The sequence below is a fragment of the Myodes glareolus genome, chromosome 13, assembly GCF_982192425.1.
Source record: "Myodes glareolus chromosome 13, mMyoGla1.1, whole genome shotgun sequence".
Classification (NCBI taxonomy): domain Eukaryota; kingdom Metazoa; phylum Chordata; class Mammalia; order Rodentia; family Cricetidae; genus Myodes; species Myodes glareolus.
The window spans coordinates 36,492,100-36,507,037 of record NC_142038.1 but is presented as its reverse complement, the minus strand read 5'-3'; the positions used below and the strand labels follow the sequence as shown (position 1 = coordinate 36,507,037).

At 36.0% G+C, this 14,938-nt stretch overlaps 1 protein-coding gene across 4 annotated transcripts in view; it reads left to right on the top strand.

Moving 5' to 3' along the window:
• Prr16 (proline rich 16) overlaps positions 1-14,938 on the top strand; it is a 284,272-nt gene that overhangs the window by 163,629 nt on the left and 105,705 nt on the right. For 2 of the 4 annotated variants that reach the window (XM_048419413.3, XM_048419415.3), the window contains exon 2: positions 6,307-9,286. In XM_048419413.3, coding sequence (XP_048275370.1) covers positions 6,307-7,062 — 756 coding nt within the window. In that variant the 3' untranslated portion in view covers positions 7,063-9,286. Of the gene's footprint in view, positions 1-1,099; positions 1,124-6,306; positions 9,287-14,938 lie in introns of those variants that run through there. The other 2 variants (XM_087896064.1, XR_015734705.1) reach the window with 2 other exon arrangements.

The following is a 14,938-nucleotide window of genomic DNA, read 5'->3' as shown; positions in this document are numbered from 1 at the left end:
AGTGGTTTAACTGCAGCATATGGTAGATCTATTTTTAGTTTTGAACTCCATACTGATTTACATAGTGACTAGACCAGTTTTTGTTCCCTCAAGGAGTTTATGAAAGTTCCCTTTGTCTACAACCTCACCATCATGTATTGTTTTTTTAATGATAGCTATTCTGATTCTAGGAAAATACAATCTCAATCTATTTTAATTCACATTGTTTTCCCTGTCTTATTTGGATTTCAATGGAAATACTTTGAGGCTTTATCATAGTAGTAGAATGTTGAATATAGGTTTCCTATTTATAGCTTTTTTATTTTAGCAATGTACTTCTGTTCCTAGCTTCTACAGAGCTTTTTATCATAATGGATGTTTTTTGCTGTCTGTTGAGATTATCAAGAGGCCTGGAATCTATTAATATGATACATTATTTTCACTTCTAGTTTAATTTTGATATTGTTTATTGGCCTATAAATATATAACTTTCTTCTAAATTTTACAAATTTGAGTAAATTTTCACATAGACCCTAATGACTCTTTGAATCTTATTGATGTCTGTTGTATGACTACATTTTCACTTCCAACGCTATTCATTTGAATCTTCCCTCTTTGTCCTGTAGTGAATGTGCCTAATGATTTCTCAGTCTTTGTTGTCTTTTTTAAGAGCCATCACTTTGCTTCATTGATCCCATGTATAATTCTTTTGTCTCTATTTCATTAATTTTTCCCTAATCATTTTCATTTGTGTCTACGTATTATATTGTTTCCCTAAGATGTTGAAGCATATCATTATTTCTTTCAGGTTTATTTTAAACACATAGACTTTCTAGTTATAAAATTTTCTTTTAGAACAATTTTTGTTACATCCCACGGTTTCTAATCTGCTACTGTTTGATTTTTCATTCAATTCTAGGATTTTATATTCCCTGCCTTTCATCATCCTGTGGTGTGTTGAACAATCTCCCTGATAAGAGACTGCCGTATAGTATTTTGCTGTCAGTGCCTAATTAATGATCTACAGGACTTTGGAATTTATCTCTCTCGACAAGAGAGTGAAGAGAGACAGCTAAATCTGAAGAGCTGAGACTGGGTGGATTGTGTGCTCTGGTGGAGACTCCCGAGCATCCCAGACACTCAGGTTGTTTATTATATACTGTTGAGTAAAGAGGAGAATTTACTGTATACAGCTGAACTAGGAGGCAGGTTTGTTGCATACAGCTGAATGAGAAGGAAGCAGGCTACCTAACCTCTGTAGGAGGTCTCTGTATGGGAGCAGTTTCCGATTGCAGGCAGCAGAGGGAAGAAAGTGGAGTTAATAGTTACTGTGCACTAGTTTTCTCTAAAGAAAAACCCTTCCTAACATCTGTAGTTGAACCAGAGAAAGACTTTGTCATTTATCTCCTTGTTAGTTTTGAACAGTAATCACTCTGAGTTTCCATAATGAGACAGAGTCTCAGTATAGTTTTTATTTTCACTTCCGTAATGACAAAAGATGCTCAGTACCTTTCTGTGTTTATAGTCTGTTTTGCTTCTTTGAAGTGTGTCATTTCTGATCATGTTTCTGCCTTTGGTTGGATTACTTGATCTTATTATATTTCTTTTCATATTGTGTATATCAATTCTCTGAATGACTGACCAATATTTCTCCCATGCTATAAGATGACTCTTCACTTTGTCGAATATTATTATCATTTTTTGTTGTTGTTACACAGAAGCTTTGTAAACTGGATGCAATCCGATATCAATTATTAGTTTAATTTTCTGAGCTATTAGAAACTTATTAGAAGTCATTGCTTATGCCAATATCAGATTCAGGCGGTTGTGGCTCATACTTTTAATCCCAGTAATAGAGAGTCACATGCCTTTAATCCCAGATCTAGAGTGTAATATAAAATAGGATGATACAGGAATTCAATCATTATCAGTCTGAGAATTTTTAGAGGTAAGAGCTCTCTAGTGGCTTGATTGCTTTTCTTTTCTGATCTTCATGTTGACCCCAATATCTATCTCTGAGTTTTTATTGTTCATGCTACATTTGATACCCAACGTGTGGCTTGAGCCCACAACCCTGAGATTAATAGTCTCATGCTCTACAGACTGAGATATAAACCCAATTTGGGTGCTATTTGTAAGCAAAAGTTTATCTCTGGGCAGGACAGAAATTTCTGTCTACATTCTTTGGTGAAGAACAAATGTGGGTGCTTAATCCCATTCCACGTCTCTCTGTGTCTGATTTAGAGCAATATGTTACCCTATGCTTTGCTACAACTCTGTAGTGCACGTTGAAGAAAGTAATTTTTGTATATCCAGCGCTGTTGATTTTGCTCAGCATTGCTTTGGATAATCATATATATCTGATTTTTCATATGAATTGTATGATTTTATTTTAGATCTGTGAAGATTTAAATCTGTGGAATGTCTCTCTGTAGTATTACTATCCTAACAAAATTATTTTTCCTGGTGCTAAGTAATGTTACTTCGGGTGACCTTCATAATTCTCAACACTGTTTAGGCTTTCCATCACCTGTGTGCTTATGTGTACTCACATGTTCAGGTATATATGTGTGTGTTTGTGTGTTGTGTTATGTGTTTATTTGTGTGGAAGCGAAAGGTCAGTGTCAGGTATATCCTCAGTCGCACTCCATCTTATTTCTTGAGATAGTGTCTCTCATATAGTTCAGCTAGCTTGGATGGCTGAGCTTTACATATGGGTGGGTTTCTGAGAGACTGAACTCAGAACATTGTGCTTGTGTAAGAAGCACATCGCCAGCTGAGCTCTCTTCTCAGACCTTCCTAGTATATCTATATTGCTTCTCAGAGGGCATTCTCTCTTTCTCAGAATCTGGTGTTTTCTTTGTTGCCTTGACTCTTCTTATTCACAGAGTCTTACAAAGAGGAATTCTTTTCTGCAATCTTGCTACCTTCCCTTTGTGAATTCATTTATTCTACTCTCTCTATTTTTGAATCAGTCTCTCAGTAATAGATATTTCGGTTATCACTAGTTTTTCACTTATATTTATTTGCATATATATATATATATATATATATATATATATATAAATTTGAATTTCAACAAATCAAAAGAAACAAAAGTTCTGCAAAGAAAACTGTTATAACCTTACATGTTAGTTTTCCTGGAATTGACTGGAGTTTGTTAAGAAAAGAGCTGTACCAAGTATGTACCTTACCTAGTTTGTATGATATTGACAATAATATTGTAAATTGATTTTTTGTCTGTGTTAGCAAAGTGTAAATTTCTCATTCACTCAAATCACACCAGCAATTTACATTAAAATCTATATTCCTGAGCTGTTCCTGCCCCTGATCAGCGGCAGCACTCAGAAGAGTGGCCACTACCCATTGACTGAGCAACACAATAGAGCTAGCCTTGAAGGTGTATGTATGGGAAAACCAACTCAGAGGACATGAAAGCCAGAGAACTGACCCTGCAAGTTGCTTATTTCCTCATGACTGAAAGGACTGAACTAGAAAGGGCAATGTTGGAGACCTTACATTTGTAGTGAGAATGGGGAGAACTGATAGGCTGATCAACTCTGCAAATACCCAGGCCAAGAACCAGGTTATGTGTTGGCCCACCCCAATATTCACCCTACCTGTGATCTGTTGAAGTATAGGGAGTGGGACAGGGGTTGTATCTGTCATATGGACCCAGGACTGCAGGATCTCCAAGACACAGGGTAGCAAAGCGCTGTCCAGGAAGAGTCCCAGTGACGGCCCAGCATCAATGGTGCAGCAGAGAACAGGGGCCTTGATCCAGACTAATGATTCTTTGCAATAAAAGCCAACAGGTAAAAGTATATAGATGAAGGGATTTCCTGCATGGCTCACAGTGCCACACTGCAGCTTCTATGGTGAGATATTCCCACTTCTTCCTTTTTTCTCTTAAATTTTATCTTGTTTTATTTTATTTTATTTTTGCAGAGGACAAATAGGATCAGGAGGCATTATGTGAAAGATACAAGGAATAAATAAATAAATAATGTAAAAAAAAACCCTGTATTCTCCCTGACTAAGAAATGGACATTAAATTCTATATACCTTTTCTTTAGTGTATATATTTCCAATTTCTATTAAGATTGAGATTTTTCATATTCTTAATAAATTATGTGTGCATTTTATATAAATTACTTGGCTATAAGTTTCCTTCTCCCAATTTTGTTATGTTTGTGGGTGTTCTTGCATGGATATTAACTTTGTTTAAATTGTTTCATTCATTTAATTGCCTAAGGTTGTATTGAGGCCATGATGTTTCTTTCTTTGTGAAAGACTTGAGTGTGCTATTAGTATAAATCATCAGCCTTATCTTAACAGTATAATCTCCTATTTACCTTCAGTAAAGGAAACATCCACTTCTCTCAGCTTAATCTAACATCAAACTATAATAAAATTCCATCCTCTTTATTCAATATGACATCATTTCTAAATTGTCTTGAGGTTTTTATAATTTGTGTAAATAGCCAATGTTTGCCAATTTTCAATTCATTAATTTTAGTGTGCAAAATAATAGGTTTCATTATTATATTTTCAGATATATTCAACTTACTTTTTATAGTTACTCTTTATTATGATCTCTTATTCCTGTCTTCTGCTCTGCTCAAATAGTCCTTTCATGCTTTATTTTTCTAATTTTTGATGTTGTATGATACTTGATGCTTTTTTGCTATTCTACATGTTTTATAAGTCTTTTTCTGTGTACTGTGGTTTCACTGTGGTAGGCTGAGAAAGGATTTATATTTTTCTGTTTGACACTCTATGTAATTTAGCTACAATGTACTTCTGTTATAGAAATATGTATCAACACATTGTCTCTTTGAATCCTGCTCCTCTCACATCTGGGGCTGATTTTGAACCATGTGGCACTTTATTGCAACACACTCACAGTTTTGCTGCTAGTTCACTCTCTGTCTCCTGTCCCCGAGGGCTCTTCAGCAGGAAGGTCTCCTATAGAGCACCCAGATTCTGTTCTCTTTCTCAGCTCTTTCTGAAAGCACACTTGAACCATTGCTCTGCTGCCAAATAGATTTGCCTCAAGACTCAGAAGGGCTGCATCCTCCTGTCTTAGACCCCTTGAAAAGTTTAACATGCTGCTGAGCATTTGGAAGTCATGCTTTTACTGTTCCTACTTTAAGAAATCTAAAATCGTGTTGTTGTCAGACTTTCCCACTAGGTTCCTTGTTCCATGAGAGTAGTGGTGGGTTTTGCATTTTATTATTTTTGTCTTAATAGACATGCAGGAAATGAAAATGCAGAGATAAAGAGCAGTCAGGAATTATCAACACTTCAGGTTTCTGCCAGTAATTTCCCATCAGTTTCATGTTTTTCATAATAGTTGAGGTTTTAATTTGGTGTGAAAATTTAATTGACTAAAGGCTAGGGATAGTTACCTTTGCAGTGGAAATAGAACACAGCCCAATGACTCAATATAGTTTCCTTATCTCTTTTATCTATTAACCTTCCATAACTGCGGTTTCTACATATCTGACTAAGAACGAGAGAACGTGTCAGTAACCATATGGTCTTTTATGAGTAAGTTCCTTCTAAAATATTTCTTTCACAGTAATTGAGCAAGTTATTAAATTATGTCACATATAGCAATCAGAAGTAAAATGCTTTTGAACAATTTGATCCAAAAGAACAATCCTAAATTTATTAGCAAATATTTTCTGAGCCCCCATAGGTACTCCTCACTACTTAGAATACTAAAGGGAGCAATAATCAAATACCCCACAGTCACTGAGAATAGGCAGAGTCTACATGAAAAATAATATTTCATTGCTCATGTTGCTACTCAACATGTCTTTAAAATTATTTTATTTCTTTGAATGAAAGAAATAGTTATTTTGAAATATTTACTAAATTAATGTGGCATACAGGTACTGGGGGGTGGAAAGTTTTGCATGAGGATTGATTCCTGAACTAAGATTTTTTTTTTCGTTTTTTATGATTTGTGGGCATTGATTTGCTCAAAAGATGAGTGTGGGGTGAGCATTTCATAAAGCACTATTACTGTGTGAAACGTTCTGTGGCAGAAAGTAAATTGACAATTATGAGAGTTTAAAGGATGGCCTAAAGATTTTAGTTAAAGGAAATAAAAGGAGAAAATACTTGGAGCTAAGGATCTGCAGAAATTGTCCGAGTTAAGAGTGAAGTTCTAGGCTAGAATCTTTTGAATTTAGACAAAGTTTGCATCTACAACGTTCACTTTCAAGAACTGCATCAAAGCTGGCCAGAAAAGAGTAGCTTTATGTGTATTTTGCTTCCGGTTGCACTTCAACACCATTACCTTGTCCTTTCCCCCAGGTGGTTGACCAGATTGATACCCTGACTTCTGACCTACAGCTGGAGGATGAGATGACCGACAGCTCCAAAACGGACACTCTCAACAGCAGCTCCAGCGGCACAACAGCTTCCAGCATAGAGAAGATCAAAGTGCAGGCCAATGCCCCACTCATTAAACCTCCAGCCCACCCGTCTGCTATCCTCACGGTTCTGAGAAAGCCAAACCCTCCACCGCCTCCTCCACGGTTGACACCTGTGAAGTGTGAAGAGCCTCCAAGAGTGGTACCAACTGTCAATCCGGTCAAGACCAACGGCACCCTTCTCCGGAATGGAGGCTTACCAGGTAGACCCAACAAAATTCCAAACGGAGACATCTGCTGCATACCGAATAGTAACTTGGACAAGGCTCCCGTGCAGTCTCTGATGCACAGACCTGAAAAGGACAGGAGTCCCCAAGCAGGGCCTCGGGAACGAGTACGGTTCAATGAAAAAGTACAGTACCATGGGTATTGTCCTGACTGTGAGAGCCGGTATAACATAAAGAATAGGGAGGTCCATCTGCACAGTGAATCAGTCCATCCACCTGGAAAGCTCCCTCACCAAGGTCCTCCCTTCCCTCCTCCACCTCATCTCCCCACTTTCCCTTTAGAAAATGGGGGACTGGGAATAAGCCACAGTAACAGCTTTCCCCCTCCCACACCTGCAGCTGTGCCTCCTCCCACTGCACCAAAACCACAGAAGACCATCTTGAGGAAATCCACCACGACCACAGTGTGATGTCTGCCATTTAAGAAAACTTTTTTTTGTTTGTTTTTAATTTTCTATATGATAAATGATAAATGAGCACTTTCTACTCAAGCAATAAAAAAGCCCAAATATATTAATCTGCATTCAACAAAGTGGCATAAAAATCACCTGGTAAGTATGCAGAGCGATGCTTCTGTCCTGGATGTACAGTGTTTAACATGTCCCATCATCAGAAACTGCCAAATAATGAGAAAATATGAATGCATTTTATCTTTTGCAATTGACCTATGACAAACTGTGACCTTCAGATTCCAAGTATTTTGATTTATTATAAGAGATGGGAGATCAAGTATTTTGATTTATTGATAAAGTCAGGGCAATTCATTTCATTCATGCCTAACTCATCTATGCATTGATGAAGTCATAATCCTCCCTTTGATCTAATGTTTTTTAATAAGAATTTTAATACCGAAGGACTATTTTGTTATTTTTCTAATGATGTTTGTCAATAATTTTGCATCATGAAATGCTGAAGACAATACCAAAAAGTTTATTTTCTATACTATACAATTATGAATCATGTGTTCAACTACATGTGTAATAAAATATTTTGAGCTTTGGAAATATGTCAATAAATAATGGTAAATAACAAGAAAGCCTAATTTTCCTAAGGATTAAAATAAAGTAGGTATTCCTTTATATAACCATGTTATCATTCACTGAAAGTGGGAGGCAAGTCCCAAGAGTTCCAACAAGATGACCTTGATTGGATATCAGAATTTCTATGTTAAATCTCATAACCCATTTGGTAAGTACATCCTTCCAACAGTTTCATATATACACCTCCATTATGTTACTTGTAGAATCGTATGTTGAAAGCCTTGGATGTTGTCGAGCCTTTTTTCAGAACACACTGTAGAGAATATTGAAAAGTTGGAATTTTTTTGCCTTCTGCCCACCTGCGCAAGCTCAAGGTTCCTGAATAGACGCACATTTATAAGAGGGACGGTGGCAGTGTCTCAGGTCACAGGGTATGTTAAGCCATGTCCTTTCCCTTCTCTCTTCTGAGTTAAGGACATCAGGGGCTTTTTGATGTCCCATAAAAGAATCTTTTCCTTCTGCCCTCAAATGCAAGTCTTTCTCCTCAGTAGTATTTGTCAGCCTAAGAAATGTACCAACTCATGGCTCAGCCAGTTCCCAGTTGAGCTGATACGGAGTGATGTGATGTTTCGCTTTGGAGTTAAAACCTATTTATCTCCGCCAGAATCATTGTGAGGAAATGTGCCAAGAGGGAAAAAAGATATTTTAAGGGGAACAGTGGAGAGCAGTGTCTTGATGGGAATTGTTATATTGTGTGATCTGAAAAGTACTGTGACCTTCCCAAATATTTGCCTTTTAATTTCAAAACGTTAACTTTTGCTGCTACAGCATGGTAGTTTTATGATTTGGAATACCCTTTCAAATAGTTTCTATTGAAATATGACTATGTATTTTTGGGAAGGATATAGAAAGAAAATAGCATTTATGATTTAAATGAATGATTGAATGAACAAAATAAATAAGGAACAAAGAATGTCCTGTTAAAAATTTACTCAGTGTGCTATTTAATCCTTTTGTGTTATCCATGAGGGTGATGTAATCTTAATAACCCCATATTTCAGAAAGCTATAAAACAATAATAAAGAAAGACAATGATCTGGAATTTATTAACTGTATGATCAGTGTATTTAAGAGATACAACCCAGGTAAATAAATAATTGAATTGTTGAATACCAAATAATGTGTTCTTAGCTTTTTACTCCATAAAATATCTTAAAATAAAAATTATTATAGTTAAATCATCCTTTTGCATTTAATATATTAGTGCCTTTTACACTCCAAATGAGTGTAAGATCCTGAACTTTATTTTCTTCCTTTAATTCATTTTTTCTTTTGCAACCAGTTACTAAAACCTAGCAATCACTATATGGATTCAGGTTGTGACTCATGTCGATGTCAATGTCTGGAAACCATACTCATCTCAACGTTTCACAGATAATTCTCAGAGCACAAAACTTTCTTCTTGTAATGTAAATTGAATAAGCTAAATCATTGAAATTGCTTGAATAAGGACGTTGACTTATATCCATAGAAAAAAATCTATGGATTTTTTCCATCTCTTTTCTTCAAAATGTAGACAATGTTTCCCCATGAAAAACCATATTCTTCTGTGTAATTGGATCTGTTCCTAAATTAAAAAAAAAATTATAGCTAACTATTTGCCTAGAAAGTTGAGTCAAATTTTAACTAAAAACTTCATGGCCATTGGCTTACAATTATGTGTGTGTGTGTGTGTGTGTGTGTGTGTGTATGTGTATATGTATATATGTATATGTGTATATGTATATATATGTGTGTATATATATGAACATATTCATATAAATATATGAATATACACTTATATATGTGGTTTTTACAGAATTTATTATTTTGTCACACTTACTGAAACATGTACATAGAAACCTATGAACCACATAACAAAATTAACATAGAACATCATAATATTTTCCTGAAGACATATAATTAAAATATCACTAATGGCAGAGCAGTTTTGCAATCAGCCAACATCGCTTGCACAATTAAAAAGTTGAAGTGTACATTCTGATTACTATGAATCAGATATAATAATCATGCATCCTTATATAAAGAAAGATATACACGGCTGAAAACACTTTATTTTCTTAAAAGCAGCTAATTGCTATTCTATGCATTCGTGCACTTTTATTTACATAGAGCTTGCCATAGAGTTCATGGCCATGCTCCATTGAAGGTGTGATTCCTGCTGAGTGTGACATGGCAGACGCTGCCTGTGACAACAACCCTTCATAGTGCAGTGCCAGAATATGTTTCCGTAGACATGGTAGTTGTTAATTAAAGAAAAGTGTGAATTGCTCTGCTTTTTTCAGTGTAGACAAGTATTTTCAAATTTGAAATGCTATTATGATTCTTTTACCTCCCAATATTTTTAACAATTTTATTAAGGTGTCAGTCTATGATTTTTAGATTTTTTTTTTTGAAACAAGGTTTCTCTGTGTAGCTCTGGCTGTCCTGGAACTCACTCTGTAGACTACACTGATCTCATACTCACAGAGGTGACTCCACCTACCTCTACTTCCCAAATGCTAGGATTAAAAGCATGTGCCACCATGTCCAGACAGATCATTCTTAAACTAAGTAAAATATTTTCAGGAAAATGCAGAAATATACGAGATTCTAGAACTCTCCCCTCCCCCAATTTGTCATTATTTTTGTTTCTTCATTAATTTACCAGTTCTGGGAAGAAATGCATTTGTTCACAAAGATTGTATAATTGACCTAAGCAAAGCTCTGAGATTTGAAGCCAAACTTCAGTGCTATTGTAAGGAAAAAGGAAAAAGACAGTTTTGTTTTGTTTTTTTTTTTTTTTAGACAGATCAGTACTTGCTTTCAGCATGATCAAGGCATCACCTATGGGGAGTATTACGCTATTCAGAACCTTTTATCTCTAGAGTTCAATTATGGCTTCTTTTTTGGTGTTCTGCGAACAAATTCTGAATAATTACATTCTTAATTGTGTATAATCAAGTCAGGAACCCTTTCTTGCCTACATATATTTCTGAACTATATATGGCTGAGATTCATAATGATCCTAAAACAACTTCTTTTTTTTTCTTTTTCTCTCCTTATTCTTTCTGTGTAACATATTTTCCTGCAATGTCCTATGAACACTGGAGCAAAAGATGTGCTGCAGTTTACTTCACTAAAATACTGGTGGTTTCTAAGTAGGGAAATGATTTATGAGCAGCAGAGTTTTTAAAAAGTCATATCACATAATTAGGTAAAGTGCTTGGACTATGACAATTACCAGACATTATCAAAAAATCACACAGCATTTTCTGGGTCAGTGTGTAGCTGTGGCACTGCGATTAAGTTTTCAGAGTAAACATTTCATAGTTTTAGAGCCGCCCGGCTTCGATGATTCTGAAATAATGACAGTCAATGATCTAACTGCTAAGGCATGCGGCCACATTGAACGCGCATTGCAATTATCTTCACCTTCATGACACGGTGATTATGTGGGTGCTGTCCCATTTGGAACACTAAATTCATCTTCCCTGGCTCTTATGAAAGGAGTATTTTTTTTCTGGGTGATTTTATGTTGGTGTGACGCCTCATGCCTTTTTATCCCCAAACATCAACACAGAATTGTGTTCTTTGCTTTTCTGAGCGCTGCCCACCTTTTCTTTATTCCAAATAGTTATTTTGATGCTTGGAAAGGGGTTACCTAATGCTGTTTTGACATTCAGAATGTGTCTGATCTTTACAGGATACAAAGGGGGATTTCAGACAATTTCGCCACCATCTAAATGGATAGAGTCCCTGAATAATGCAAGCCTCATTTGCTCATGTCTAGTAACAGCGGTGTCACCTGCCGGCTCTTTCTCCCCATACAAACACTGTTATTATGAGTCTTTCTCCCAAGAAGGCCTGATCCCATAGCATTCACGCTGTCGACCCCAGGTTGTCCCTTTATTCGCTAGCATTTCCTTTGTGAATTTCACCTATTTAGCACTGACCCCTGAGAACTAGAATAGCATTGGTTTGCAATGGGACCTTTAAGGAGTCCGTGTGATACAGCTCTCTCTAATGAGGGTTGCCATTTTTTTTTTGTTATTAGACAATGGATGCAATTTCCTTCAAACTTAGAATATAACTGTCAATTCTCATAACATCAAAAGGGATTTTGGCCCCTATAAATAAAATGATGTGTGTACAGTGGGGGTTAGGGTTCATGACAGCAAGACATGTGATACCAAATGCTTCCAGGAGGCTTACTTTCTGCTGAATACTCTTCAAAATGCTTTGTATATTTTACTTTTCATTTATCATATCATTTTTTTCTCCATAACATCTTGAAAGCTTAGACATTATTATTATCTAAGTTGTACAAATGAGTCAAATGTGAAATAGAAACCTGGTGCCTGTGATCTTAGAGTCTTTCATGTCAAAACGCAAAAATTGAAAGGCAGGCACGTGCCCCCCACAATTCACTTTATTACTACCTCCAGAAGTCAAGCACTGGCCAAGCATTGCTTACAGATCATCTGTTGAAACCACATTAATTATTTTCTAGAATTTGCATGGAAAATTGATGTTCGACATATAGTGGGAAAACAATGTGTTTCTGCATTAATCAAGAATAGCTACGTTCCCATGCTACCAGAGTGATAACCATTGTCTGTGTCTTGCTAGGCCCACAGCAGCCATTTAGAAAATAGGCTGTGCAGATCCAAGTACATCTTCTGGGGCAGTAACATCCAGAGGAGGTGGAACTGAAGACACCATGTCGGGCCTGCAAGCATCATTAGGAACACTAGTCATGTGGACCCATCATGCTTACTGCCATTTCCAAAGATGGATGGGTTTGCAGTGTTTGTAACCTGATCATTTCCAAGATGGCCAGAGACTCCTTTCCTTTTTATATTATGTCATGTTGCTCTCATTTCAAAACAATTAAGATGTTTTGCTATTTTAATAATAGATCAAGAGAAAATAAATATACTTGACATGAACCACAGTAAAAATTCAGTAACGGAAATGAACATCTTGTGTGTGTGTGCGTGCGTGTGTGTGTGTGTGTGTGTGTGTGTGTGTGTGTTGAGATTTAGATCTTATTTTAGACTATAAGTACACTGTAAGTCTGTCTGAGGCTACTCATAAACCTGTAACATTTTATGTAAGCATTTCAGCATTGTTTACTAAATTTTCCTGGAACAAAAGCCTTTGAAAGAGCATTAGTCTTTTTACCCCGGAAATCTAGAACTTACTGGGTGGCCTACGGTGACTTTGAACTTGCATCAGTCCTCCTGCGTCAGCTTCTTCAGTGCTGGGTATTACGAGCAAGGTTAAAGTTTATCAATAAAGAATTGTTGAGTACATTAGGTTACTATATGAACAACTTTACTCCAAAGGATTCACAAACCTAATTTGACCACATATACTCATAATATAAAATAGTCAGAGAAACATGCAATCCTACTCTAGAAATATATGTTACTGGTCATTGTGACATTTGTTTGTTTAATGTAATTCAGAATGATAATGTATTATTATAAAAAAATCTAGATTTAAGTCACATTTTTTTCAACACTTGAGAGCGTTTGGGATGAAATCATTTAACTAGAGCTGAGGCTTGCTTTTACATGAAGACACACAACACTGACAATAGAGCTCACTGGTGTTTTCCCACCATACACAGGACTCATGGTTCAATCCTGAGTAATAAACAGCCAGGAAAACACATAAATAAATAAAATGAAAATAATGATGCTACTTTTTAGTCTTTCCCTGACTGGACTCATCTAATCCTATATAATAAGGAAAGGAGAGAGATGGCAGCAGAAGGATGCTGTAATTGCATCCACACATGCTCAGGTGCAATCTTCAGTAATTTTACTGGCATTGGGACTGAAATGAAAAATTGATGAAGCAGCTTCAAGGTTCAACAAGAGTGGAAACTTCAGGGCTGTTGAATATATAGAATCACCAAATTACTTTTTTCTCTGTGTGTGTGAGAAATATCTCCTGAACTCTTTGTTTGTGTGTGTGACTGATTTTTTTTTTGAAAATGGGTTTTGAAATAAGTCTTAGAAATGAAACCTGGACCTTAAGCATGCTAAATAGTTATAACCCTGAGTGTCATCCTTGTCACATTCCAAACTTCAGTTGCATCCACTAGCTTAGAGCTAACTAGACTATGTATGGGATCATAGCTACCTGCTATCCTTTTCTATGCTGCAGAAACTGTTTCAGTGTTATGTTAAGTTGCATGGGATAAATGCCCTTCTTCTTGTAAACCTGAGATACATGCACCACTCCACACAGACATACAGGCTTTACTTACTTACACAACGCCCATTCTTTTTCAGTTTCTGTCTCTCTTGTCATAGCACAGAAGTGATGTCTATTCTCTTGCTTTCCACATCCCTCCCCAACACCTTGGCACTGTGCTCACTCCCTGTGTTATATCCTTTCACAATTGTATTTCTTAGATTATAAATCCTTAAAGATCATTCAACCTCCACCACTAATTTATGCCTTAACAAATTCCCCTGTATTCTTCATCTGGATGTACCACCTGCTAACATGTTGATATTAGGCCTTAATTATTTAATGTGTATAAAAGCACTTCAGCAGGTGTAAAACAACAAACAAAAACTACACCTTGCCATTAATCTGTGATACTTGCCAAATTATTCATGTTCCTTGCTAGTCTGGTAAATTTATTTGCATTTACAGAGGTAAATGCTAATGTCATGTTAACTCATTTATAAAAGTGATTATTTTGCTGAAATACTTTCTAGCTGTCGTTATTACTAAGTAACCATAATTATTTTCTTTGAACATTGACAGATCATATAGAGAGGTCTCATTTTTGCTTTATTATATTTTGTGAATTAATAAGTCAGAAAACAAACGTGATAGAAATATGAGCAAAATGCAACCATAGCACAAATTGGAACTGCTGTAACAAGAGTGCCTTAATTTTGATTGCTTATGATAATATGTAATATAAGCATGAGTTAGCCCATTTAGTGTAGAGCTTTCAAATTACATAAAGCCTAATTCAAGAAGGCATATATATAAATATTTTTTCTGAAAATGTGTGTTCAAATAAGAACTTAAACCATAGAATGATTGTTTAAAAGAAGCAGTGTATGTTTGTGTTAAAAGAATTGTATATTGGTTACATATATGAATCTGACATGACATAAAGTGTTAGCTTGCTTGTTTGGCCATAGTCCCTAATAAACATGAATTTTCCAGTGACATACCTTTCATAATGCATGGGAGCAGTATCACACTAAACCACAATATCATTTCATAT